The 27,944-nt window shown below is 43.1% G+C and overlaps 2 protein-coding genes and 1 long non-coding RNA gene across 5 annotated transcripts; 1 reads left to right on the top strand and 2 right to left on the bottom strand.

The window, feature by feature from the left end:
* The first annotated feature begins 93 nt into the window (after positions 1 to 93).
* myo1ha (myosin IHa) lies at positions 94 to 20,563 on the top strand. Of its 2 annotated transcripts, none has more exons than XM_088617672.1 (32): positions 94 to 236; positions 3,038 to 3,199; positions 4,380 to 4,495; positions 4,823 to 5,021; positions 6,215 to 6,295; positions 6,761 to 6,940; positions 7,228 to 7,326; positions 7,460 to 7,573; positions 7,665 to 7,736; positions 8,256 to 8,375; positions 8,767 to 8,834; positions 9,494 to 9,599; positions 10,079 to 10,159; positions 10,460 to 10,551; positions 10,863 to 10,957; positions 11,332 to 11,378; positions 11,829 to 11,909; positions 13,093 to 13,198; positions 13,466 to 13,583; positions 13,926 to 14,039; positions 14,598 to 14,674; positions 14,779 to 14,847; positions 15,173 to 15,257; positions 15,857 to 16,019; positions 16,491 to 16,574; positions 17,093 to 17,186; positions 17,437 to 17,492; positions 17,846 to 17,981; positions 18,328 to 18,398; positions 18,931 to 19,028; positions 19,250 to 19,349; positions 19,567 to 20,563. In XM_088617672.1, the coding sequence occupies exons 1-32, from the start codon at positions 144 to 146 to the stop codon at positions 19,591 to 19,593; spliced, it is 3,204 nt and encodes a 1,067-aa protein (XP_088473798.1). In that variant the 5' UTR covers positions 94 to 143; the 3' UTR covers positions 19,594 to 20,563. The 2 variants fall into 2 exon arrangements, with proteins under 2 accessions (XP_088473798.1, XP_088473799.1); XM_088617673.1 differs by lacking the exon at positions 94 to 236 and adding an exon at positions 668 to 795.
* On the bottom strand, positions 7,809 to 15,518 carry LOC148641572 (uncharacterized). 2 transcript variants are annotated; one of them, XR_015929702.1, is made up of 3 exons: positions 15,276 to 15,518; positions 11,701 to 11,901; positions 7,809 to 11,023 (listed from the first exon to the last, which is right to left on the bottom strand). It is a non-coding gene; the product is annotated as an uncharacterized LOC148641572 (long non-coding RNA). The 2 variants fall into 2 exon arrangements; XR_015929701.1 differs by lacking the exon at positions 15,276 to 15,518 and adding an exon at positions 15,072 to 15,202.
* On the bottom strand, positions 20,452 to 27,482 carry kctd10 (potassium channel tetramerization domain containing 10). The gene is made up of 7 exons (XM_088617674.1): positions 27,360 to 27,482; positions 26,221 to 26,434; positions 24,927 to 25,096; positions 24,693 to 24,779; positions 23,860 to 23,912; positions 23,546 to 23,741; positions 20,452 to 22,836 (listed from the first exon to the last, which is right to left on the bottom strand). The coding sequence occupies exons 1-7, from the start codon at positions 27,360 to 27,362 to the stop codon at positions 22,618 to 22,620; spliced, it is 942 nt and encodes a 313-aa protein (XP_088473800.1). The 5' UTR covers positions 27,363 to 27,482; the 3' UTR covers positions 20,452 to 22,617.
* Between the last annotated feature and the right edge of the window lie 462 nt (positions 27,483 to 27,944).

The raw sequence follows: 27,944 nt of genomic DNA, 5'->3' as shown, positions 1-27,944 counted from the left end.
TTTTGAATCATCGTTCTCATCTGAAAATGCAACTTATTCAAAAGAGTGCAATTGTGCCCCACCTGCTTCCTTCTCCCTCCCTCTGAATTTCTCAGTATGCTGATGGCTTCCTATTGGTGGAAGCTGGTTGGTTTTAATACTGTATGTCAATGTTTCCTGACTTTTTAAAAGAGTCGTTTCCCCTCAATATGCATCAGTACTCATTGAGTTACGGACAGGAAGCACATATAGGCAAGGTAAGATACTTCATTTTCATTACAAAATAAATTACAGAATTTATCATTCAAGCACAGTATCTTAAATTAAGATGTGATTCTAATGTCATCAACTGGGAATGGACAAGTGTAACGAAATACAGTTTTCTTATTTTACACTGACAATATATTTTATATATGGTCAAAGTAATGTATTACTTTGACCATATGTAATATACAAAGTGTTGGTGAGAGAAAAATAGGAATTCCAGTGAAAGCTAAATTAATTTGCTTTATAGTGGAAAATGAGATGTCCTTTTTTTTCTGAAAGGTCTTAAGAAACATTCTCTGAGGGACACTCAGAAATTAACAGTTGTTCCACCTAAACTCGATGAAGCACACAGGATGCTAAAAATATATTTCTTGTGCAACATGTAGTGAAGTACAGGAAGGTACTGTACATATGAAAGCAGTCAGAGCAGCTGCAAATTCTGTTTTTACACCTGCTCCAAGACTTGTTCGGGTCAGGCTTCATACTACAGTACATACACATTGGATCAGAATGGTGTCAGCCAGTTTCAGAGGAAACCTAGAACTTGAAGTAAGTGTCCAATATTCTCAGTTTGTGTTGAGTGTCTAATATGTGTGCATTCTGTTAAAAATACCTTTTACTGGTGTAAAGACAACAGCACAATAAAGAGAAAGTTTAAAATGTAAAACCACCTATACATTGTTAATATGCATTTAGAGGCTGGCTTATCTTACCTACTGGGGAGGAGTTTTTGTCAATTTATAATAGGTTCTAGGTTCATGCCAAATGTCTTATCCACGTCTTTAAGAGGTCAAAATATAAACTAGACGTATAGTCTGAGCTATACCCTACTGGTGATGTGTTGTTGCGATAGTAATCCTGCTCAGTATGAGAGGAACTGCACTTTCAGATGCTTCAGATGCTCTTTCTGTGCTTGGCTGAGAAGGCAGTGGTGCAAAGCCACCACCTGTGGGATTATGAGTGCACGCCTCAAAGTCAGAATCGCCCTGATCTCAGCTCTTGATTAAGAATGATTTTTCTTAAAACATGAATTATTGTCCACAAAATGGAGCTTTTAATCAAAGTATCCTGAAGATATGTAGACAGATGTGCTAATACGCCGCTAGTATATTGTGTTAAGTACCTTTGGGTGCGTGCAGAAAGGTTCTGCTAAGAGCTCTAAGGCTTTTAGGCGCTTTGTGAAAGGCTGTAGTGAGCTCAGTCTTCAGCAACTGAACACCTACCAGCCATCCCACAGGATCAGGTACCCTTTGCTTTTAATTTGCAAGGCTTTGTCAGAGTGACGAGCAGTCAGGTTAGAGTCAGGTTAGAGTTAATGCGTGTGACTCAATGTCAAGCACAAAGGCGAGCATGCCCAAACACACCAGTGGCATGTACATCAGACAGGGCCAGGCGTCGATGTCTGTGCTGAGCACTTAGTGGAGTTCTCTGCTGCAGCCGTCTGTGGAACAGAGGGTAAAGAGAAGCAGGGAAGGGGGTCCACCCAGCTGTGGCACGTTTTTGGCCCAATCTAGTGTCGGAAGGGGAAGCAGAACACATCCTCTCTTCCAGCAAGAAGTGATGGATTGTCCCTGGGCTAGGAAACAAGGAAGGCGATTAGATATGAAATCCCGAAATGAAATCATTCATACTTCCAAAGAATCCGTTCAAGGCCTTTGTCAATTCTGAAAAGGTTTTCTTTTGCTGTTTTAGAGTGAATCCCATGTGAACAATTTATTTTCAGAGACTTTCAGAGAACCTAGAAGACTTTTCTATTCTCCAGATAAAATGCCAGACCAGTAAAATCCCTTCAGAAAGGTATCCCATGAGACAGGCTGTGGTGGTCAGAGTTGTGGTCTGAATAATTGTTTGCACCAGAACTAATTTTAGATATTTGTTTTTACACAGACACCCTTTGGATCTATGTGAGAAACAGTGAAAACTGATCAGTTAGCGACTTCAACAGTTTTTTTAAATATAGAAACAAACAGTTTTAGAATGAACTGAGCTACACAGGAAGCAAGAGCTCTGTTCTCCACCCGTTTTGTTTTTGCCAGAAGAAGCCGATCCGTGACCACGAGTGGCGACAGTGTTGTCGTCTGTAGATAAACGTGAAGGAAGTGGGGCTCTGGGGACTGGGGGTGTTAAGTCCAGTGAAGGGTCAGGCATGACAGCGCCCTGATAAACTCAGACTGCAGGAATGGCCGCAGAGGCCCCATGCTCAAGGTACAGTACCACTCAGGAACACAAGCACTCCCAATAAACAAGGGAAGGGGCAAGTATATTAGTTGTCCATTGATGTTTTCTAAACAGAAGTGGGACACTGAGTTTTAGATGTCTATTTGGTGACCAGATCACTGCAGGATGGTCATTTGAAAGTTTTATTCTATAAGTGTTGTTAATATTATTTATTGGCTTTATGAAGGTCAGAGATGCTGAAGTTTGTTCTGTAGGGTGTTTTATCTTGAGGTGACTGAGTTAATGAAGATCCTGGAGTCTCACAGGAACCTTAAATTCACATTTTTTTACATTTCAGTGCTAGAAACCAAGCCTTCAAATGTTACCTAGCTAATACACCATTTGGTGGTTGTGACCTCTATTTCCAGTGACTTCACAGTTTTTACAATGTATGGTAAATCCGTTGTGACACATGTGATTAACCCTCGTTAATCACATTCACTGCCGGCTGTCTGAAAGCAGTCGCAAAGATTGTGGGCTTGGCAAGGCTCAGTGAGGCTCAGGGCCGGTGCTAGACTCCGACACGTGCTGAAGAGTCGGGCCGTGGCGAGAAATCTGTTCTGATTGGTTGCAGAGCCCGGAAGTGCGCAGCAGCCGTATCCAGCTGAACATGGAGGGGGCCCTGACCGCGCGGGACCGCGTGGGCATCCAGGACTTCGTCCTGCTGGACGCCTACACCAGCGAGGTCGCTTTCCTCGACAACCTCCGGAAACGCTTCCGGGAGAACCTCATCTACGTAAATACCTCTCGTTATTTCTCTGTAGAGAGCCACCACGACTCTTGCAGATACAACCTTTTCTTGACTGAGTTCCCTCTTGGGTGATTTACTGTTGATCTACTGGCTCTGTATAAATTCATGACTCCAACGCCACCTTCCACAGATAACTTATTCGACTGAGGATTTTATCACCTTCTTATGCAGCTGGGTATTTGACTGAAACCAATCAGGTGCAGCACCTTACTTAAGGGCGCGACAGCCATGTCTTCTCTGGGATTTGAACCCTGACCACTGCCCCACTCTGCACCTCCGAAACAAAAAGCAACTTCCAAAACCAAAAATCATGACCTTCCGAGGGAAATGCTTTTAATCGTAAAATCCTGCGCAGTTGCAGTTCACCTGCAATTTTTTTAACAAGCATGTTTTCAGAAAGGAATGGAGTCTGCTGCAGTAGGTTACCGTATCTTACAGGAGTCTGAGTATGTTCAATGTCAGAGACCCCCTGAAGCCTGAAATGATTTTTTATCGAGACCAGTCTTTCAGTTGTGTTGTAGGGTGATTTTCAGAAGCAACGGCTGCCTCATCAGAAGGGACCTTGTCTCAGAAACCTAAAAGTTGGTAGTGCCTGTACTGCAGCACTAGGGACTGTAGTGTGGAGACGTGGGTACCAGGTTTCTGCTGGGGTCATTAGAGATAATTAGAGGACCCTGACTCATTAGTAGCATGTACAGAAAATGTGTGTCTCCCTCAGGGTCCTTATGTGGCCCTGCTCTGCCTCACTGCTCAAGCTATTCAGCACATGACAAGCTGTAGATGGGTCAGAGATTAGAATCAGACAGTGCCATTCATGGCCCAGTGGGCTCCGAACTCTGGCTCTCTGTCTGCCTGTGTTGCTTAGGCTATTGTCCCTGCAAAAAAACAACAAGCAGCCGGGCATTCTGTTCCAAACAAAAACAAGCAAATTAGTCTGCAAAGGACAAAGCACATTTCTGCATCAGGCCTGGTTTGAGTATTGATTGGTGGCAGTGTGCTTTAGCATTTGGTCCTTCAATAAGACACTTAATAAGATTTCTTCTTCTCTCCTCTCATTCACTGATATTTAAGCAGTTAACGCAGTGAATACAATTCAGACAGCTTGGGTGCTTTCTAATTGATTTTTATCTCTTCGGATTCTCACGCAATCTGTTTGCTCTCTCAGACATATATTGGTACGCTGCTGGTGTCTGTGAACCCCTATAGGGAGCTGGAGATCTACACCAAGAAACAAATGGACCTCTACATGGGAGTCAACTTCTTTGAGCTGCCACCCCACCTGTGAGTCAGCCTGTGTGTTTGTCGTGTGTGTATCTGTGTAGAAGTGCATGATGTCAGCACTGACTGCAAACTTCAGGGCTGATCACTGGATCTTGCAGTCCTACAGGATGTGCCGTTGTCTTTTACATAGTTGGAAAGTGTTAATTTCACCACTTAAGCAGAAACAATGAATGATAAAATATTACCTAATAAATAAATAAGTTATCTTGGAACCGAATCCAGAAATGTCAGACTCTTATCTTAGACTGTATTGACACCAAGATGGAAGGCTGGCTTATTATTAAGTAGTGAAGTGCCCTCTGGTTTGTGTTTATTGTGTTGCACTAGTTATGCCCTGGCAGATAATGCCTATCGCACCATGCTGTCGGAATCCAACAACCACTTCATCCTGATCTCCGGGGAGAGTGGAGCTGGAAAGACTGAGGCCTCCAAGAAGATCCTACAGTTCTATGCTGTGAGCTGCCCCAGCACAGAGCAGCTGCACAGCGTGAGAGACTGCCTGCTGCTCTCCAATCCCGTGCTCGAGGTCTGAGCCCCTGTCACGTGCTCGCTACTCACTATGAGCCCAAGCTATGTTGTCTACCATGCAGCGGCTCAGAATAAGCTAGAATTAGAAATGCATTTGTCTTCAATTCTTTCATAGTGGGTGGAAGAACGTTTATTAGGTATGATCTAGTTATTGGCTAGATCCTACCATCCATTATCAGAAAGATGCTTATTCCCAGTGAGGACTGCAGTAATCTATCCCAGAAGCACAGCCTGCAGATTAGATGGGACACCAGTCCATTCTGGGTGTATTCACAGACACAGAGAGACAATGAGAGGCATCAATTAAGCAAGCCATCATGCTCTTGCAAGGTGAGAAGAAATAGGGACACCCAATGAAATCTTACTCAAACAGGTTGAACATGCACACTCCACACGGAAGGTGCTTCAGAGCATAATCAAGCCCAGGTCCCAAGTAAATACAGATGCTGTAAGATTATGTGAGAAGAAGCTCATTTGAGATATAATACCTCCACAGAAAATCCACATTTTGAGAATCTGTTAAGAGAATGTACTGTTGTCAGTATTACTGAACACTATGCACTGCCCACAGAAAAGCTTGTCGTGGTAGGGTGAGGGAGCATGTGAAAAAGAGCCTGATGATCAGGATGTCTTCATATAGTTTTATTGCACATCTTTACTAACATAAAAAAACAGTATAAAGAGGCTTTTAAAGAGACGAAAGTGACCATTGTTATGGTGAAAAACCTCTCTATGAAGCTGAAATCTCATTTTCTCTTCTGTGTCATTTGCACCACAGAGGGCAAATTGAAACAAGCCAGACTTAAACATCCCAGCTGTGCAGTCTGGAAAGCTTAGAGAAATGCCCAGGCAATTTGAATTGATAGGAATGAAACGGCTCTTGTCACTGAAGGTATAAGTGCTTTGAGTGGAGTGTGCAGAAAAGCGCTATATAAGTGTAAGCAATTAATTAATTAATTTAATTAATTAATTAATTAATTAATTAATTAATTAATTAATATAACGCATTGTGATGGATTCCAAAATATTTGTTGTAACATTCATTTGAACAGTCTCCATTTTACTTTCATAATATTGTAGAAATTCTTAGGTTACCTGCTGCATTTTGCTGTATGTAACAAAGAAAATGTCTTTGATATACAGGCAGTCTTCCTTAGTATATCTTTTGGATTTATGTTGTTTTTTTGACAGGCTTTTGGGAATGCTAAAACACTTCGGAATGACAACTCTAGTCGCTTTGGGAAGTACATGGATATCCAGTTTGATTTCAAGGTACAGCAAGTGTGCTCTGGTTGCCAGGGAAGACTGCAATGACTTTTGATCTGTCAGGTTTCTTATGAAACCACTATTAAATATAATTTATAAGAACAAAACATTATTAATGACCATTGGCTCTGGAAACAAAACTTCGTTGACATGGAAAGTACAGAAGATACCAAAGACGTACTTTAGAAGAGAGAAAGCATTTATAGCTTCATGCACATTTAAAATACTTTAAGGAGTATATCACTAGAAATAGGTTTATCTTCTGTTTGAGTGAAGGATTGAAAACTGGTGCTAGGAAAATAAGAGTTTTAGATAATAGTCATCCTTTATGATTTTTTTAAAGTTTTCATCACTTAATTTTCATTATAGATTTGAAGACAGGGGGCTTTAAAGTTTGGAAGAAGGCTAAGTGTCTCTCAATTTCCAGCATTCCCAGGACGTTCAGCTGCAGTAACATTCATCTTCCTGTAGGGGGAGGCGGTGGGGGGTCACATCCTCAGTTACCTGCTGGAGAAGTCTCGGGTGGTGCACCAGAACCATGGGGAGAGGAACTTCCACATCTTCTACCAGCTGGTGGAAGGGGGGGAGGAGGAGCTGCTGCGCTGGCTGGGCCTAGAGAGAAACCCCCAGCATTACAGCTACTTGGTACAGGTGAGGTACAGCCTGAAATGGCGTCATTCTGAGCAGTGACAATTTATGTTCTTAGAGGCAGAGCCCAGACCCATAAAATAAGATACAGAAGTGTCTTTTCCACCATCTCCAGTAACATCCAGTTCTCCTCTGGAAGTATTCTTGCTCTAGGGCCTCAGAGCCTGTCAGCCACGTGTTGTAGTGATTCCACCCCTAACAGGTGAAAACTACAGTGCTTTACTCCAGGAGGGACCCCCTGTACTTGACTGCGTGTGGAGATCACAGTGCGTCTCTTGTCTCCCTGGCAGGGGGAATGTGCCAAAGTGAGCTCCATCAACGACAAGAGGGACTGGAAGACTGTGCGCAAAGCTCTCTCCATCATCGACTTCAACGAAAATGATATTGAGGTGAGATTTCTTGTGCCTGCTCTCATGGAGCAAATAGGTTCTGCCTGTATGTGCTTTTAAGCCCCTTAGTGCCCGTGATCAGAACAAATTGAATCAAGGTTTGTTGAATAACTTCCTCTCCGTCCTTACGCAGCAACTGTTCGGGATCATAGCCAGCGTCTTACACCTGGGAAACGTCACGTTTGACCCTGACAGCAAAGGCTACGCCACCATCAAGAGCCACACGGAGCTGCGCTGGATTTCAAAGGTGAGACTGCGATGGCCTTCCAGGGCTCTTCTGCCCTCAGCCTGAGCCGGGGAGACGCAGGGGTCTGACTGTCCCGTCTCTTGTTGTACAGCTGCTGGGGGTCCCGGCTCTGGTGCTGCAGGAAGGCCTGACTCACAGGAAGATAGAAGCCAAAGCTGAGGAGGTGAGGCCGCCACACTGAGAGATCAGCGCCAGCAGGCTGAAGATAGGCAGCAGTTCACAAACAGCAGCAAGACCACTTGAAAAATGACTTTAATCCCTGCATGAGAGTTTACTCTGACCAGAACACAGCAAGGCTTAGGAAAGTGTTGTATTAATGGATTTTTTAAAATAAAAACATATATTGTAGTTATACTAATCGGCAACTCTAAAGTGGTACAAAAAGCAAATTATAATTAACATAAGGGAAATATAAAAACAATGCAAACTACCATACAAACCTCTAGAAAGACCTCTAGAAAGGACATGTGCCATTATTTCAAATCTGCAGCTTTTAGTGGTGTATTTGCAGATGTGGTGTATGTTTTTCTTTTTTTCCCCACACAAACATTTGATAGGAACACAGGGCTTCACACCCAGAGCTTCCAGTCTCACCGATGGTGGAATGCAGTCATTCTTTTCTGATTGGGTTGACTGTGGACAGGCAGGAAAGATCTTGAGGTGCTTCTCTCGTGATCTCTAGGTTCTGAGCCCACTGACTGTGGACCATGCCTACTACACCAGAGACGCCCTGGCCAAAGCAATCTATGGGCGCACTTTCACATGGCTGGTCAACAAGATCAATGAGTCTCTGGCCAACCAGGTGAGGGGAGTCCTTAATGTATCCTCAGTAGAATAATATTCTTTGTGAGTTGTGTATTTGGAATGGCTTTCTGAGAGCACAGCTTACAGTGCACCGATACAACTGTGACAAGGCTGAGATCCGTTTTTACTTTGATTTCAAAGGCAAAAGTGCATGAAATCATAGTGCTCTTATTTAGTTTCATGGATGAAAAGACTTGAAGGAAACTGATTGTCCCTTTGATTTGGAACTCAGAATAAAGCAAAGGCTACTGTATTCTGTCTATGGCAAATCAAACCTTATTATAATACACTTTTACTGTAGGTTACACAGCCTCCATGCTTATTAAAGCCTGCTTTAAGAAGCTCACACCTTACTGCTCACTCTGTAGTGCACTCCTCTTTCTTAATAGGATTCCAGCAGAAAGACTGTGATTGGCCTGCTGGACATCTATGGGTTTGAAGTTTTCTACATAAACAGGTAGGAGGCTCTTAATCTGCATGTATACATTTTCATTGATGTTTCTTTCAGTTCTTCAAGATAAATCCATTCAAAACAAGCTGCAGTACATACGAGTGCTATATACTAGGTTTTCTCACAACTGTTCCTAGATCAGGTCATGGAGAACTACACACCTTTTAGTTTTTGCTTCAGACAAACTCTCAATTATATATCTTTACCTTATGTTCCCTACAAATAGGGTTCATTTGAACTTTCGAATTGTTTTCGGCTCTTAAACGTTGGAGGTTGCCTTGTATCTTCTGCATTTTTTAAGTAACTTAAGATCTCCACCTTATGGGATAGGGGAAAATAAAAAGCTTTCAAAGGTTCCTATTAGGGTAAATTAAGAATTCAGTTGAGTAAAGGTCTTGGCTGGAATAATAACAAGCAGTAACAGGCTGGAATGCCCTGCTGTGCACTGTACTGTATATATGGGTCCTCTTCTTCGGGAGCTTTAAATCCATTCACCTCAGGTGGCAGTGTTTGCTATGCTAATTCTTGCATAAGAATTATTTACAAGTTCTACGCTGATATACAGCCTATTTTAAGTTAATGGTTTAGTTTAGCCCTAGTGATAGTGGCATGACTGTAATGAGTAATGTAGCATGTCAATGACTGGGTGTTTCTCTGCATTTCAGTTTTGAACAGTTCTGCATAAATTACTGTAACGAGAAGCTGCAGCAGCTGTTCATTCAGCTGACGCTGAAATCGGAGCAGGAGGAGTACGAGATGGAGGGCATTGAGGTAAACCTTTTACAGCCCTATATCACCTACAGTATATGCACTAAATGCTTAGTTGTTTTGGTAAAATTAAACTATCCAATAAATCTTTGGAAAGTTTTTGGTATGTTTAGTGCTCTTTTTTCACAGCTGAAAAGTCACACTGAAGTATATATATGCAATCTATGTTTTGTTCTCAGAGGGTGACACAATTTGTGTTTGGATGAGTGAGTGCTGTATAAGTGTTGGAGTATTACATACATTTGAGGGTTTCACACTCGTTTAGTAACACATTTGAAAGATTGAATGTGATGCACTCAATTATGATGAATAATTGTGATCAAACTCACAGGAACCTCTCCTGTTGACCTTTTCACAGAAGTCTTTCTTTAAGAGAAGTTGAGGCATTTTTCAATTAATCCACATTTTGCTAAACACTGAAGACTCCAGTTTTCCATTCTACATTTTAAACCCCTTTTCTCCTCTCTTTGTCTGCTTTACAGTGGGAACCTGTGCAATTTTTTAACAACAAGATCATCCTTGACCTCGTGGAGGAGAAACACAGAGGAATTATTTCAATTCTTGTGAGCAAACAGTCTTGGACACAAAGCACCCATGTGGGCATGAAACACCGTTTCCTTTCCTCCAGTACACTTTAAGATGGACATATCCTTCTGTTCTGATAAGCCGAAAAGACATTTCTGCTGAAATGACTACGTAAATACAATACAACTACTTAACTTCTTGGCAAACAAGATGTACTTGTTCCTTAGGGACTAACAAGTCCTTTTAAGCAGACAGAAGTACCTAGGACATCTATAGTCCAAGCAAGATTAATTTAGAACAATAAGATAAGACTCTTCCTCTCCTTCTTCCTGCTTTAGGATGAGGAGTGTCTGAGGCCAGGAGAGGCCACAGACCTCACTTTCCTGGAGAAGCTGGAGGAGAAGATGGGCAATCACCCTCACTTCGTGACGTAGGTACCCCACTTCAATCTTGGGTCTCGCTACAGTGGACCATGTGCACTGAGGATGCCCTCCACATCAGCTTAACTCAAGCAAAATCCCTTTTCTTGATATCGAGAAATACTTGAACACACCAAAACCAAAATGAAAAACTCATGTGACCCAGGTGTCCCTTTTTCCGTTTCTTAATCTTTGTAACAAAAGCAGTGTTGCATGTGTGAAGTTTGCGATCTTTAAGAATTGTACGCTCCTCAGCGCTGGAGCTGCTCAAGGGGCAACGGTATCCTAGCTGACACTTAGCTTCCTGTCCTGAAACCTTCAGACACAAACTGGCTGATCAGAGGACTCGGAAGACACTGGAGCGAGGAGACTTCCGTCTGCTGCACTACGCCGGCGAGGTCACCTACTGCGTCATCGGTGAGGGAAAAGAAGATGCTCTCAGCTCAACACATGCAGTGTACCTGCACAGTGATCTCCTGAGCCCTAAAGCAAATGAATTATTTTATTACTGTTGTGTGATTAGGATAGTTTGTGAAGATGTGCGGGGTGGTTGCTGTCTATTATTGGCTTTATGTTTGTATATTTATATTATATGAGAAACAAATCTATGCATCTAGGTGTTATGGCAATAAGGTATTGAACTTGAACTTGAAAGACAAGGTGCCAATATCTGAGATGGTGACAACTGGATTTAATGGGTGTTTGTTTGGGCGTTAAAAGTGAAGCGTTTTTACTCATTCATGAACTACAAATGTGCTGCCTTTTCGTTTTTGACTCTTTTCTCAATGTAGGGTTCCTCGACAAAAACAACGATCTCTTGTACAGAAACATCAAAGAAGTAAGTAACCTGGTTTCGAACAGTTAAATATGTTGACAAGATAAGGGAATGTGGGATAGTCAGTTGCTTAACTGTTTCTCCTTGCACATTAAAGAGTACAGTATAATTGAAATATTTAAGAAAGCTGATACGGCTGATTGCAATAAAATGAACTGGGAGAGCTGAGTACTGTGCAACTGGGGTACTCAATGTCCCAAATATCGAGGTCACAGTCTAGCAGGTTTCAGGGGTCTCTTTGAGCTACCATTAGTATATGAGTTGTGTAGGAGGGTTGGAGCAGTTGAATGAATCTGTAAATGAACTAGTTTAACTCTCTTCTTACCTTTGGCCTTTAGATGGATTGGCTGGATCGTTGCTTTGAGGATGAGGGTTGCAGGGTTCCTGCTTAAGGGCTTGCAGGGAGGTGTCAGTGGGACTGAGGTGTTTCTTTTGCTGTCTTCTCTACCGCAGGTGATGTGTCAGTCCAAGAATGTCGTTGTGAGGCAGTGCTTCTCCTCCTTGGAGCTGGACAGCAGGAAGAGGCCTGAGACAGTGAGCACAAGTGCAGGGGCAAAATAAACTGGGACTGTTGAACACGCACATCATTAGAAACACTCCCTTCAGCATGAAGAAAAAACCTATTTCAGACATAAGGAGGGGAAAACAAAAAAAAAAAAACCCTCTAAAATTAAGTTGTTATATAAGATTAGAAAATACTGCGATCGCAGTTCATCTCACCTGTCCCGAGTAAACTTAATTTACAGAGCTTTACAATGGTCAGTGTTACTCATTACCATGGGATCAGAGCTTTCCCTTGAGTTACTTATTTCGGCCATGTTTGTGTTTTACTACTCAAAATGGACAGAGACATTGGACGTCTGAGCAAAGTCAGGAGGGAAGGGAGAAAGCAGCAGAGGCAGAACATGAAGAATGCCAGATGGAGAGTGCACAGATGAGAAGTGTCCGCGTGAAAGCGGGAACAAATCGATACCGAGGCAAAACAAAAGTGTTGCTAGGCTAAGAGAGGAAGTCAAGATTCAGGATTTTTATTTGCCGTATACAACAAGTGTTTTGGAATGCTTACTCGTTTCAGCTGTACCCATAACAGTAGAGAAACAATAGGCACAAATGACAAACAGACATGGACAATACATTTAGACAATAGACGTTCTACAGCCAAGACAGGACATGGCGCAAACAGTGCAGCACCTTAAATTGCGGGTGCTAATTTGAGCTGTTTATGATGCAGACTGCTTGGGGGTAGAAACTGTTTTGGAATCTATTGGTCAGTGTTCTGATACAGCGATACCTCCTACCAGAACCCAGGGGTGAAAACAGATCGTGCCCAGGGTGAATTGTGTCCCGAAGTATAGCTTGAGCCCAGTTGTGGCAGCGGCCGAGATATATCCGGTCGATGGAGGGTAGCTCGGTCCCAATGATTTTCTGCGCGGACCTCGCAACCCTCTGTATGGCTTTTCCGTCCATAAGAAAATCCATCCAGACAGCAGGGTCAAAAGATGAAGAGAACATTTCTTTTTAGTTTTACAATTTGTTTCAAAAACAGCACGCAATGGTATGACACGACAATGCCCTGTTGCACCACACACCCCTCCTACATGACCCCTAGCAATGAATTGGACCCGGAGACAAAACGTTTCTAATGAGCTTCCTTATTTAACACACCGTCTCGCCACACAGATCTCATATTTCTGAAGGCTTGCCTGTGTCTCTGTAGGTCGCCACCCAATTCAAGAGCAGCCTGGCAGGCCTGACAGACATCCTGATGTCTAAGGAGGCCTGGTACGTTCGCTGCCTGAAGCCTAATGACGCCAAGCAGCCAGGTGAGAGAGAGACTACATAGGGGATGCCAGGCAGGGGATGGGAAGAGGAGGACCGATTTGGAAATTTGAAAGATTTTTGAGTGGGGGGGGCAAAGAGAACCAACTTGTGGGCAAGACGTTACTAAGCTTCATAGACAGTAAATTCGATTTTTTGAGTTGTTTACTTCGGTCCGGCTCAGTGAATCGGTGATGGAAGGTTTTTCTGAGCCGGGCTATTGGGGCAACACTGCACAATGGCGATGGTATCTCTCTCGCTCGCCGCCCCAGGTCGCTTTGATGACGTGCTGGTGCGGCACCAGGTGAAGTACCTGGGCCTGATGGAGCACCTGAGGGTCAGGAGGGCAGGATTCGCTTACCGCCGCCGATATGAGATCTTCCTGCAGAGGTGACCTCTTTGTTCCATCTCCCCTCTCTGTCTTATTGCTCTCCTTGGGTCTTGCGAATGGACTGCAATTCCACACTTCGTCACCCTCAACAAAAAGATCTTAGCGCTGCACGCTTAGCGTGATCATAATTTTATTATTTCCCATGCAGGATTAGAAAGGATTGTAGATTAATATATGCTGCAAAAGCCTCCAATTCTTGCACAAACCTTGTTGCCTCCTCTCTAAATGTGAATACTCCAAAGATGTGATGAGCATAGGTGTTCTACACTTTTTCCTGTCTTTCTGCAATATCTGCAAGTCCGCACAGCCGAGCACAGAGGGATGCTCTTGTGTGTTCTCAGATACAAGCCCCTGTGTCCCGATACCTGGCCACACTGGAGAGGCGTGCCTGCTGAAGGGGTGGAGCGGCTGGTCAAGTTCCTTGGGTACAAGCCTGACGAGTACAAACTGGGCAGGTAAGTGGTGCCACCCAGGCAGCTAGCAAACCAAACCTCTCCCAGCAATGGCTGTACTTGCCTTGTGACTGCAGCCAAAATCATGAGTCTAATCAAGTAATGTCATTTAAGATGATATAGTTATCCTGGCTGTGAAGAAACTGTTATGTGGACACTGTTATAATTGTTGTATCGCTACTACTGGGCCTTGAAACTTCAATATATACTGCTGCTGGTTGAACCTTTGTTTTTTCTGTGCTTGATCTAGAACAAACAACACCATAACACCATAATTCTTTCCAAGTGAAAACTTCCAACATAAGACATTTTATGTGCCATCTTTCATTGACTTCACTTTAGAAACTAATTTGTTTCTTAAAAATGTGCCTTGCCGCTTTTGTTTTATAATTTTCAAATTGTTATTGAATTGGTATTGGGCATCCCATTGGAATTACAGTACATCTTTGGTGTTAAAAAGTCATTTAACTTTGTCTTGAAAACCAAATACAGTTGCAATGAGTGCCAGTAAATTGTTATCCAAACCCAGTGATCTCCAGATGTTCTCCGGCTTTCTTCTAGGACAAAGATATTCATCCGTCATCCCAGAACGCTTTTTGCCACTGAAGATGCCTTTCAGATCTGCAAGAATGAGCTTGGTGCGTGGTTTCTCGTTGCCTTCCCAGCTCCGCTTGTCTGAAAAGGAACTGTTGTATGAACTCCTGTTTACTTGGGCCACCTTGTCCCTTTCTGAATATTGCAGCAACGAAGATCCAAGCCAGGTATAAAGGTTACCGTGTGAAAGGGGAGTATCAGAGACAGAAAGAAGCGGGTGAGTTAATGACTGCCAAGACACTGGCAGATTTATACCCATAGTGCACCTGCTCTTGTATTAATTCGCTCTTTCTATCTCTTTCTATAACGGGACAAGATAAAAAACACAACACAATTATATACTGTAGCTTTCTTATTCCTACGGAAGCAAAAATAACATTTTACTGACAAGCATCTTGTTCATGTGTTCTAAAAAATTAAATGCTAGCACAGGACACTCACCCCAGTCGTTAGAACTTGAAAAGTGAACCGGGGTATTAGTCACATGGACGCTGGGCTGACGTGACAGCTTGGGAGGATGTTGGTCTCCTCTGTCTCCTCAGCCACAAAGATAGAGACCTGCTGGAGAGGAGTCCTGGCCAGAAAGGAACGCAAGAGGAGAGCCTGGGCTGCCAAGACCATAAGGAAGTAAGAGGAAGTGCTCACCTGTGGTTTTCTCTCCCAATACTGCAGTGACATAAACCGCAGACGTATACTGAATATTTTTGTGCTCGGTCTGAGGTCTGTCTCACAGATTCCTGATGTATACAGATGCCCTCTTCGAAAAAGGCACCTCTAAATATTATCCACAGGTTCAGGCGTCACAGAACACTTCCTTGCCAGCTGAGCATAAATCAGCACTGTGTAAAGCCGTGCTATTCTCTAAAGGACGTTAGATAGCTACCAAATACTGCTGTGTTTGTGTCCACTCTTGTGGTTTCCTTGGTACTGTTCCACACAGGATGTAAATATGGGAGGGCTCAGCATTGATGCTGTTTCTATAGATTAAGGTATTAGAATGAAGGGCCAAGGGTTTCGTTTGCATGAGCACTGCAGCACATTTTGGATTCCTGTTTGGCCTCGTGCCCAGGCCTCCCCTCTGCCACAGATACAGCAGTGCTCGGCAGTACAACACAGCCGCTGGACGTCTAACATCACAAAACACGGGGACTTGCTGTCTGTGTCAGTCTGGTCTCGCCCCCCTTTCGAAACGCAAACAGTGAGAGGATTCTGTTTTCTCCTGCTAGGTTTATAAAGGGCTTCATCAACAGAAACCAGCCCCTTTGCGAAGAGAACGCTGACTATATAGCCTTTGTCAGGCACAATTATCTGGTGAAGCTGAAAGACCATCTCCCCAAAAACCTCCTGGATAAAACCACCTGGCTCAAACCTCCTTTAATGCTGGAGACGGTAGGAACTCTTCACACCAGGCTCTCCAGACACTGCCATGCTGCAGCTCTTTAATAATAATAATAATAATAATAATAATAATAATAATAATAATAATAATTGTTGTTGTTGTTGTTGTTGTTATTATTATAGTTTTGAAGGACAGGACATTTATTCTCGCATTTTGTTTTTGTCTCCTTCTTTTCACTCTTTTCTTATCTGTTTATGTGTGTACTGTATATGTACAGTATTTGCACATGTACAGTTTAACAGCTCATTATTGCATTGGCATAGAAATTCTCCCCTAATGTATATTCTTCCCATGTTCACAGTTGGTTGGCCAAAGTGGTATTTGAATTTCCCAAAAGCTTCACTATTAAAAAAACAATAGCAGGCTGAAATGGCAATTGGCTGTACGCTGTGAAAAGGCGAGTCTGGTGCTCTGTGAGGCCTCGCTGCATGCATCTCCTGATAAGCTCGCTCTCCTTGCAGACTTCTCAGATTCTGCGCAGGCTCTGCACACGGACCATGGTGAGGAAGTACGTCAGGGGGGTCACAGCCCAACGCAAGGCCCAGGTTCGTGCTGATGTGCCTCTTTCTCCAGCTTTTCAGGAGCACATTTAAGATTTTAGTGCCCATAGCATGTTTGAGAAAAATGCCAGATGTCATGTACTGGGCCACAAATGTTTGTTGTTGGTTTTTGGGTTATGGACATAAAACAATATAATCCAGATTGTTTTTCAGCACCTACTGTTTTGCACAGGGCTGTTTTCTGTATTGCCTTGATTGATGCTAGGCATGTTGAACACTCTGAAAGCTGAAATAGGTACTGTTAATGGAGCATTTTAAATCCATGGCTATAATCTGTATACAGACAGAATGAAGCCCTATTGTGGTCACCACAGACCCACAACAAGACTACAGTTCCACAGACGTCTGGTGTAAACTGATCAGTTATTCAAGCATTAGCAGTTGCTAGAAATGACTTAATTGTAGCCAGTTGTCTCGAAATCAACAATGATGGTGAAATACAGACAGATCAGTTTTAATGTGTTTCACACTGAAAGCTGGGACATTATTCCTCTTCTCCACAGTTGCAGCTGAAAGTGGTGACCAGTGCCTTATTTAAAGGGAAGAAGGATGGTTACCCTCAGAGTGTTGCCAAACCCTTTGCAGACACCAGGCTCAGTAAGTCATTTCCTTCAGAAGCCGTGTTGTGTGTAATCTGCAAAAAAATGTTGTTCCTTTTGTTGCATACCTGTTTCATTTAGGAAAGATTTGTTTGTGTACCAGTGTGAAGTTGTGTAGTCCACTTCTAAATCAATGACACTATTCTCAGCTTGCAAAGAGAACACAGAAACATAGATTTGACTCTGCTTTCTTACCTGTTAGACATGATCTCACAGAGCATTTATTTTTCTTTTCATTCTGGCTTCAGATGAACAGGACATAAACATGAAGGTCCAGCAGATTATTCGCAATGAGCGAGTGAAGGTAACATGACCAGTCAACTGCTTATAGCCCTGAAGTGGAACTCTGTCCTTCATCGAGGGCTTTCTTAACAAAAAGCGCTAAACCAGATTCCTCAGTATATTGTTTTTGACCATTTTATAGCACAATAATACATTAGCAACACTGTTATGTTCATGATATTGCAGTTTTAAGAGGCATGTTTGGAAAGGCCTAAATGTCACTGACCATCCCTTAATGAAGGCAGGAGCTAGAGACAGCTCGGACTGCAGGAATGTTTTATGACGCTTGTTGATAGTGAAACGATAAGTCCTACTTGTTTATAAGAAAGCAAAATGTGGTTAACAGGACTACACCCAGCTTACGTCTCTCTGCAGTACAGTGTTCCAGTGGTGAAGTATGACAGGAATGGGTTTAAGCCTCGGCAACGTCAGCTCATATTAACTCAGGCTGCAGCCTATGTGGTAGAGGATGCCAAGGTGAAACAGAGGGTGGACTACACCACTCTCAAAGGTAACCACCATCACCATCACACGCATTCCTTTTATAACACCTGGCCATGGAGTATTTTTTTAGAACCTGGTTTCTTCCTTAATACAAGGTAGATATCAATGTGCAAAGCTTTAGTGTTTATCATTCATTGATCATTCAATCATCCCCCACTCTCAGAATATATATGCCATCATATGGACATATGCCAGATAGGTACTTTTGCCATTTCTAACTTCTACATGTCTGGTAATTTTCTGCACGGCACATTGCATCAGGAATAGTTCAAAAGCTCGAGCTGAGTTATTCATTGAGGTGAAACGCTGCTTCTTCTGAGTGTGGAGACTGTGTGAGCCCTCTTTTTCCACAGGCCTGTCTGTGAGCAACTTGAGTGACGGCTTTCTCATCCTGCATGTTCCCCTTGAGGACAACAAACAGAAGGTAAGAGCCGGGGTCAGGCCCCAATGAGGACTATACAATACCTGCTGAGTAAGCCAGTCAACTGCTCACACTAAGGCCATGCACAGCATTTACTGTAATGTGAATGTTAGGTATAAAGGGATTAGAAATTTGTCTCCTTAACCCTGCTAAAAGGTTTTGTTCAAACAAAAAGGTAAACTGTCTGGTATTTTGAAATAAAAGATGTTACATGATATGATACCAACACCTTGTACAAAGATGTTAAGCCTATTCCTTTAGATATGGCAAATTCTTCAGTATCAGAATACCAGTTCCAGATGGATGGGTCTTATCTTAACTACCTCTTTCCTAGCACCAGTCATTAACAAGAGTTTGCTCTAAGGCCACACTGTAAGAGTGTATATATGATTTTGATACTGTCTTCTGTCTATTTCTCTGAACTTTTCTGTATAGGAGATTATCCTATGATTTTTTAAGAAAACATTTACCAGCGTGCCCATTCACCTTGAGCAACAAACTTCTATGTCCTGTGTTGCCTTCCTTTCTTAACCAGGGGGACCTGATCTTGCAGTGCGACCACCTGTTTGAAGTCGTGACAAAGCTGTGTGCGTTAGCCAACAAACAGAACTCTGTCAAGGTTGTGCAGGGCAGGTAAGCGTACTCCATTGTTCTCACCCGAGAGTCATGAATTTGGAGATGTCCTTCTATATGTAAGCGCTGATTGCAGGCTGCTTCACTAGTTAGAGGTTTCTTGGGAAGGGAGAGGATATAAACTATGCTACCGCTACCATTAAAATTATATGGCAGATTGCCCTGATGTTGGGCAATATGTTTCTCTTCATACATACATGTTCATTACTGTCAACTTCCAGTATCAAATTTGCAATCCAGCCTGGAAAAGAAGGAACTGTGGACTTCAGCACTGGACAGGAGTCAATGGTTTACAGGGCCAAGAATGGACACCTCATGGTGGTATGTAGACATTTGACTTTTAAAACCAAACAAAACCATGGGATTGGCTTTTAAATTTTAAACTAATCTAGATTTAAATGTATTTGAATTTTAAATCAGTTTAAATTTCCTGCTAGACTTTAGTTTTGGTATTGCTTGACCTAATGCCATGATCTTTCAGAAGACAAAATTGCAATAAGAGACAAATCTGCTCCAATATTTGTCTTTATTGTCCCAGGTATCTACAAGACTGAAATCACGATGACTTTTCAATGAACCTGGATGCTGTTCAATGACCTTTACAGACCAGTCTGTATCAATGCTGTGCGCCCTATAATATTTTATTTCAGCACACAACCCTTTAGGGTTCAATTTTATCCTCAAGAATATAATAAGGATATTGTAGCACATGATTTACTTTGTAATAATAATGCCTACAGTCTCCAGAAACCGCTTCCTCTATAACTCCATTACTCTCCAACGCCTTTGCCTGTGATTGATAAAACAAGGTTGTTCAGCTTTTAGCAGACAAACTGCTAAATGGAATCAATTGTGTTGAACATTAGGTCCTAGTTTGTGGCATGGGGGTGCGTATTGGGTAGATGGTACACCACTCAATAGTCCTATTTCAAATGATAATTTTTACAACCATATCAATGTATTGAATGTTATCCACAAACCCCAGAGATATACTTGTTGACAATTTTTAATCACTTTCAGTACTCATCTGTCTCTGCACTCTTTTAATTTGACTTGCACAGCAGTCACTGTAGGTCAGGTGCATTTCCTGATGCTAAAGCAGATCACTGGGCTCTCAGGCACCAGAAACTGTCAAGTTAAAGGCAAAACAAATCAAGGGCTATGCTGTTAGGCTATGCACCTGATATAAGGCTGCAATGCTGACTTTACACTTAATACACAGTACAAACCTCAGAAACTCATGTACTTAATCAAACTGTAGTGGATCTGAAGGACAGTTTGTGCACAAAAGGAATGACATCTCTGGGAATTGTGGCTGTATACTGATGGACTGTAGAAAGTAAAATTAATTTCAGCAGGTGTCGAAGTGCTTAATGTCTTTTTATGTATGCAAGTATATAGATAAATAATGGATCTCATTACATTCCACCTTAAAAAGACATTGGTTTATTTTGTGATATTGAAGCCATATGTACCATAACATTTTTATATGTACACACAAATTCCTGTTTAAAATAAAGCTAAATCACAAAGTGCTCCAGAATCGTTTATTGTGATTATGTATAAATATAGCTTAAGCCTTTCTCTGTGCACACTTTTACAAAGAGAAAGTATGTATAATGATTGTAAAATATACCTATTTGTATCTTACAAAATACAAACATAAATTCCTTATCTGTTATGCTGGGATGATGCACAGTGATGATTCAAACACTCACAAGTGCCAGAAAAAAAATGTAATCGTGTTGCCACTTTGTATTTCTATTACTTTTGTATTTCTGATTATTCCATTCCATTAACCAACTCAGCTGATCAACTGTAGATATATACATCACAATAAGGATCTATTCTCCAGCATTATACCTTATCTGGAAGTCTTCAAATTTACATCACACATCGCCCTCTGCTGGCTGTTATCTGCATTGCTAACATTTTATATTTCATACTGCCTCTCTGCTCGGTTATCTGCAAAGCTAATATTTTGTGTCTCAAACTGCCCTCTGCTTGCTATGATCTGGACACGCTGTTAAGGTACTGTCCATTCAATGTCCAGTACACAGCTGCACCTTTCATCACATTCCACACAAAACAGATTAATGTGCCATACAGTACAGCATCTTATTGTAAAACCACGCAATACTCCAGTTTCTCTCTGTAATCATTAACTGCTCTGCTTTCCAAACATTCAATCTGTATTATCATGACATTTACCAATAACCTTTCAGAAACACAAATGCCCTCCGCTTGCTTCAATATGTTTTTGTTCAGATGCTTTACTCAGCATACACAAGTTAAAACCTTTTAATTTTCATATTAGAGAATAAAAATTCTCAAAGATGTTAGTTACTCCTGTGACTCAGGCCTCAGCACTCTAGAAAGTTAATTGTGACACGGCCTGCAAAACAGCCAATGCACACAGTAATACACAGAAGGAACAGACAGTATATGGAGTGGAGTTCTCAGATTACAGACATTTTTCAAAACTATCAAATACAATTCCAGACTGGTAAAAGGGGTTAGGTACTAATAATCCCTTTATGGCAACATACATTGAACAGAAAAAAAAATGTATATACAGCAGCAAAACTTTCGTTTGTTCTCTAAAAGTTGTTTTTACTTAACCGCTGCTTGGTCAGGATTTGGAATGAACAGTGTTTCGCCCTGAAGACAAAAAGGCCCCTCTATTTTAACGTTAATACAATGCTGGGGCATGAAGCCTAATTTTAATTTATAGGTAAACGTAAAGGCTCCTACTCCCTTTGAGAAGCATCTAGTGTGCCTCTATCAAATAACGCACAAGGATCCAAGCTCCCACAGCCTGGAAAACTGCACAATCTTCCTGTCCCTTGAGCTTACACAATCCGAGATCTTTTCAGAGACAAAGGTAACTTTTATAAAACAAGTGTAGGGTTGCGTAAATCTAGGGGGGGGGGGGGGGGAGACATTTGAGTTCAGCTTGTGTTCTGATTGTGCCTTTTTGTTTTGTTTCTAAGAGTCACTGAGGTTTTAGTCTAGGGCAGTCGTGTTCTGAACGGCCACAGAAATCAGGGCTGCTCTCCAGCTTGCCTTATGTGCCCCACTACCACATGCAGCAGCAAGTCTTCCTACTTCACCAGGCACACTTTGTCTCCCCCGAAATGTTTTTCTTAACCTCACCGTTGCATAACACTTAACCGTTTAAACCCCCGTTGCTCTCATGTGCGCCTTTCAGTCTGCGTGAGCAGAGGAAAGCCACTTCTGAATCTGCAGCATTTACAGCTCCAGCCCCGGAAGGCAAGTTCAAATCCACTCACAGCCGAAGGCCGTGACAGAATAGCTGAACTGCAAAAAAAAAAAGGAAGGAATGCAAGCCAGACACATTTTTTTGCCATTTCTAGGGGAACAAAGGAAAACAAAACAGCTTCTTTTGCCGGTTTTAAACAAAGGGGCAATGCATGAGGACAGGTCAAATATTTTTTTTTTTAAAAGAAGCCACTCCGGCTAAAGGGCAGCAGTTACAGCGAGCTGCCTGTAGAGGGAGCCGGCGGGGCAGGGGGCTCGCGAGGAGCTGCGCCGGTGGCGGTCCGGCGGGCGGGGACGGGCCGCGCTCTCACTGGTGGTGGTGGGTACGGTCGTCCGGCCTCTTGACGTGGATCCTCCGCACGCGCTCGATGCGCTCCCGCTCCTCGTCCTCGTCCAGGTGGTGCGAGCGGCCGGCCGCGCCCCCCGTGGCCTCCAGCAGCGCGTTGTCTGGCCCCCGGCCGTCCTGGGACTCGTACAGCAGGATGTTCAGAGTCTCCTCGTAGATCCGGGCCTCGGGGAACTCCACCTGGGAGGAGGGGGGCAAGACAAGCTCGGTGTCCAATATCGAACCTGAACTGGTACCTGCTTCAGCTGCTGATCCGCGTACAATCAAGCACGAGTGAGTTAAAAGTTAACTGACTCTTGCAGTATTACTCCAGACTGCAGCCCCTTTCAGCACCACTGTTGAAGCATTTATTGCTTCGCCAAAAGAAGCTTCTTTCATGTCAAAAGCTCACACAGACCCTCTACACATGGGCTAGGCTGACTGCGTTTCACCTGGGGTCTCAACAGAGCTGGTAACCATCAGGCTGAAAACAGAAATGCACCTTGAAAATCACAACGTACAAACGTAAAAGGAAAGTTTTGCTCTCCCGTTTCACACTTCCCTGAAAAATCACACTCGATTGCCCTGACACACCAACCCACCACAGCCCCACTTTGCCTTCCCATATTGTCCAGGTGTGGGTGGCACACAGGTGGTGGTGGAGGGGATCCCCATTACCTGTAAAGCGCTCTGATCGCAGTGTCCAGAAAAGCACTATATAAGTGTGAGGAATTATTATTATTATTAATGACTTCTGATCTCTCAGGTCTAGTCTCCATGACACACAGTGTCCACCATTTTCTCATAGGCTGTCCACTGTCGGCTGAAGATCAAGTGACGATGCCTCCCGCTATCCCACATCTCCACCCCCTGCTGCACGCTGTCCGCCACAGCTGCCCCCCGGCCGTACCTTGGTCTGCTTCTTCTCGGTGGCGTAGACGATGGAGGTGCAGCACACCTCCGCGATCTTGCGGCCCTGCCCGTAGAAGGACCAGCAGCAGATCTCGTCCCCGATGACGTCCTTGATGAACAGCACCCTCCCGTTGAAGCGCAGCGACAGCTTGTCGAACAGTTCGATGTTCTTCAGCATGTTGTCGTCGGAGTTACTGCGGGCGACAGACGGCGAAGGTTTTAAGGCACTGATGCGAGGCAGGCTGGGGCGCTCGTCTGGGCCCAGTCAGGGGAGTCGGCCGCCACCATCACCAGCCAAGACAGCTTTCTTACCTGGTATAAGAATATTTGTTGTTGCTTCTATTGTATAACAGCTTGACAGTAGGCTGCAGATGGAAGAGAATACAAAAGACAGCACCGGTAAGAATTAAGACTTCTAGTATTCTCACAACAGTTTTTTTATGCTCAAATACACACCACATCACTAGGCAAGGCAAATTGATTTCTATAGCACATTCTCGTACACACGGGTAATTCCAAGTGCTTTACACGCATAGAAACCATAAAAAAACAGAAATAAAATAAAAAATAATTAAAAGAATATCATAAAAGAAATAATTAAAACCACAATAAAACTAAGCAAAAGCAGAGAATAATAAAACCATTTTTAACTTCGATTTAAAAATGTCTAAGGTTGGGGCACATCTAAGATCCTTCGGGAGCTGTGCCATTTCACCACGTTCAGTTTCAACTCTAGGCACCACTTGCTGACCAGTCCCTAAAGACAGATAGATACTTTACTGATCTCGTGAGGAAAATTGCAGAAAGATCTTAAGAGACCTACCAGGTCAAACATATTGGAAATATATTTTGAGCCTAACTATTGAGTGATTTATACACAAGAAGCAATACATTGAAATTAATTCTATAACTGGAAGTCAGTGTAAGGATCTTAGAATTGGAGTAATATGCTCAGTTTTCTTGGTCATTGTTAAAATTCTATCAGCAGCATTTTGAATGAGTTAAAACTGTCTAATGGTCACTAGACTAAGATATAATACTACAAGAGATGGACGCAGAGTTATCAAACCAGAAACTGCTTCATCACAGTATAACTTTTCTGATGATCAGTCCAACAGTACCCTGGGTTTTAATGTGATCCTTACCTTGTCAGAGGTGGCGATGAGTCTCTGTTCCTCCTTAGACGAGGTTACGAGCGGTACCTTGCAAAATGGTTCATACGTGTCTTTGTTCTTAAAAGACAAACAGAAAGGCATTTGTGTCGATTAAAAACCAACGCCGAGGGTCAGACTTTGCACAGATCAACGTGAAAGGTGTGTCGTGGACATGCTGGGCGGCAGTGCCCTTTGTGTCAGACGTGCGGGCGGTAGGATTTGCACCTGGAGAGCGGCCTGGCACTCATCGGCCAGCCCCTGCACCAGGTAGTACTTGGCTTCAGCCAGCAGCTCCTCCGTCTCCCTGCGGCTCTCGGGCAGGGGCACGGCTCCGTCCCGCAGGTAGTTCAGAATTGTCCCGAAGTGCTTGCCACAGCGGTCGATCAAGATCCAGCCTGTGGGAGGAGACAGATGGCTGAGGCAGTCGAGACACAGAGGAACCAAGCAGGCACAAAACCAGATGCACTATATGGGCCTCCTGGTAAATGTATTTTTAGATCTATAATCAAGATATAATACTACAGATAACGGTTAATTTTCTGAACCTTAATTATCCACTCAATAAATCCAATTTAATAGCAGCCTTGCAGTGACATACACTCAGATGAACTTCCATCTGACTACATACATAAGTTACAACACATCCTAGCATCCTTGGCATCCTAGGCAGGCTTTGCTTACATTTCACTCAATTACACATATTTTATTTCTCTAACAATTAATTTTTTTAAACATTTTCCTCTCTCAGTTTTTTTTTTTAGTATACTAAAAAGGCCAAATTCCTTTTCCACCTTCAGCTACAGTACGTCATTTATCGGCTTTTACGGTGGATTATGAAAAAAACAGGGGTATTTATAACCCCTCCTTCAGATGAGACGTAAAGCCGAGATCCTGACTTTCTGTGGTCCAGGGTGTTTCTCAAAAAGAGTAGGGATGTTACCCCAGTGTCCTGGCCAAATTTCCCCCTGGCCTTTATCAATCATGGCCTCCTAATAATCCCCATCTTTGAACTGGCTTCATCACTCTGCTCTCCTCCCTACTGAGAGCTGGTGTGGGGAGAGTGTACTTTGGTGCTGTGGCATCATCCAGGTGGGGCTGCACACTGGTGGTGGTAGTGGGATTCCCCATCACCTGTAAAGCACTTTGAGTGGAGTCTCTAGAAAAGCACTATATAAGTGTAAGGAATTATTAATTAAAGGGACATTAACCTCTAAAATATCTCAGAGCTAAGAGAACACATTACACTTTAACTGCAGTTAAATAACCAGACCCAGTGTGAAACCGAGAAGTCGGGTTGGAACAAAAACACGAGGCGCTCCAGGAACCGAGTCTGATCTGGAGTACGACACTGCTACACTACAGCTTCAAAAAGATTCCTCTAGCAACAAGGCGTTTTGAGCGGTACAGGCTCTGAGTGTTCTTGTGTGCTGATTGCAACTTCAAGCTCGGGTGCCAGCGGTGTGTTCCTGCTGGCGCGAGTGAGACCCGCAGGGATGCCAAGCCGGAGCCGACTGCGTACCCTCGCTGTCCGTCAGCACCTCCATCCTGCCGCTGAACATGGCCTTCAGCATGGTGTCCTGCTTGGTCAGGGTCTGCATGGTGGTGTAGTACAGCGCCCCTCCCACGTTCAGCTTCACGTACTTGGAGCTGGGGCTGGAGCCCTTGAAGGACGTGGTCCTAGTTGTAGCCGCCGGCACTGCCGAGCTCACCACGCTGTCACCCGACATCTCTTCCTACACGCAGACGCACAAGAAGAGAACACCGGCACGGTACTGAGGACAGGAAGTGACGCAGGCAGGTTATCACGGAGAGGCAGCCTTAACGCCTTTCTACAGGTGTACCTGCCAACAAGCTTGCGTACTCGGCGCAAACTGTACGTTACAAATTACACTAATCACACAACCTCCTCCCCCATGAAAGCCTGGGATTGGAGTACGCAGCTGGCGAGTGGATTCACGATTTGATCGATTTCCAGGCTGGAACAGTAGCCGGGAGTTCAACGTTTTCTATGCATATAAAAATCAACCATCCACATGCAAAAGATTATCTTTTAGGATTAAGGATTAAAAAAACAAACACCCAACGTTCATTAAATGTTCCAGGGGTGGGTTAGGGAGGGGCAGTAATAGCCCAGCCCCGTATCAATCAGCGCCAGATAATTAACTATATAAATCGGACCATTCCGCTATAATCGAAACCACGTTTAAACCACGGAATGGTTCTTTCCGCCGTTTCTTCATTGTTCTCGTCATTCTGGATTTTGTTAATTCAACTGCGTTTTTGTGACTGTGGCTTTTTCTAAATTCATTCCCTTAAGGTCTCCCAAAGTCTGTTGGGAGCAATCTTAAGAGAGGTGATGCATTTTCAAGTAACAAACACGTTTAAGGCAGATCCTAAAGAACCCTGTATAAATAATTCCCGTATAATCCCTGATGTCTTTGTCACAGAGATGAAATGGTGATGAACGGAAAAACTACGAAGTTTAAATATCCCCTTTCTCATCGCTACTTGAAAAAAAACAAAAATACTTTGCGAAAAAAATGTTTCTTAGCTAACTCCCCGTTTTGCTCTTTACAAACACAATGGCAGCTTAATAAACAACACGAGAAACTACAAGATTATTTCTAGTTTCGAAGTTAAAACTTCTTTGTTTCTTACCATAGAACCCAGAAACACTCCCAAATCAGACGAGAAGGAATCACCCACTTCCGGCCCACAGGCGGGGGTTCTGTGAGGTATTTCCGTTTGGCTCGACGCTCCGTGGGAGGGGGAATGACGTAACCATGCAATTATCGGAGGATTGTCAGGGCGTCCTAAGGGGCGAGTTCTATTCATAATGTACAGTATATACGTAACTTTATTATCCTTTCAAAAGGGTAGAAAGTTGTCTTTGGCATCACCGTACAAAAGTAAGTAAAACAAATAACAAGCAACGTTAAATACCCGTCAAAAACAAACAATAGTCCCAACCAATCAACAGTGCATATACTGTACAATAGACTCATCTCGCTCTGTGCATATTGCCCTATCATTACATTAATCTGATAGCTTCAGGCAGGAAACAGTCACTAAGCTGTGGTTAGTACACCGACTGTACAAGGAGCAAAATATTTCTTGTTTACATTTTTCTTGGACGTATGTTTTTAAAACGCCTCCCAAAGAGCACCTCGTTTTCAAGTCACAGTATCCACCAATTAAAACATAAAAGCGAACAGGTCCTTCCACGGTAATCTAAAACACATT

This window comes from Lepisosteus platostomus, chromosome 24 (genome assembly GCF_059453375.1).
Source record: "Lepisosteus platostomus isolate fLepPlt1 chromosome 24, fLepPlt1.hap1, whole genome shotgun sequence".
NCBI classification, from domain to species: Eukaryota; Metazoa; Chordata; class Actinopteri; order Semionotiformes; family Lepisosteidae; genus Lepisosteus; species Lepisosteus platostomus.
The sequence above is the reverse complement of the archived record's forward strand: the minus strand, read 5'-3'. Positions and strand labels throughout refer to the sequence as shown.

What these genes read in the sequence shown, in the direction of transcription:
- myo1ha (XM_088617672.1), top strand. Translation starts at nt 144, where the DNA reads ATGTCAATGTTTCCTGACTTTTTAAAAGAGTCGTTTCCCCTCAATATG. An exon ending in AGGAAGCACATATAGGCAAG is followed by an intron (nt 237 to 3,037) that starts GTAAGATACTTC and finishes GATTGGTTGCAG; the next exon opens with AGCCCGGAAGTGCGCAGCAG. An exon ending in GTCAAGGTTGTGCAGGGCAG is followed by an intron (nt 19,029 to 19,249) that starts GTAAGCGTACTC and finishes GTCAACTTCCAG; the next exon opens with TATCAAATTTGCAATCCAGC.
- kctd10 (XM_088617674.1), bottom strand. An exon ending in GGTGCTGACGGACAGCGAGG is followed by an intron (nt 25,097 to 26,220) that starts GTACGCAGTCGG and finishes CTCCTCCCACAG; the next exon opens with GCTGGATCTTGATCGACCGC. An exon ending in TCATCGCCACCTCTGACAAG is followed by an intron (nt 23,913 to 24,692) that starts GTAAGGATCACA and finishes TTCCATCTGCAG; the next exon opens with CCTACTGTCAAGCTGTTATA.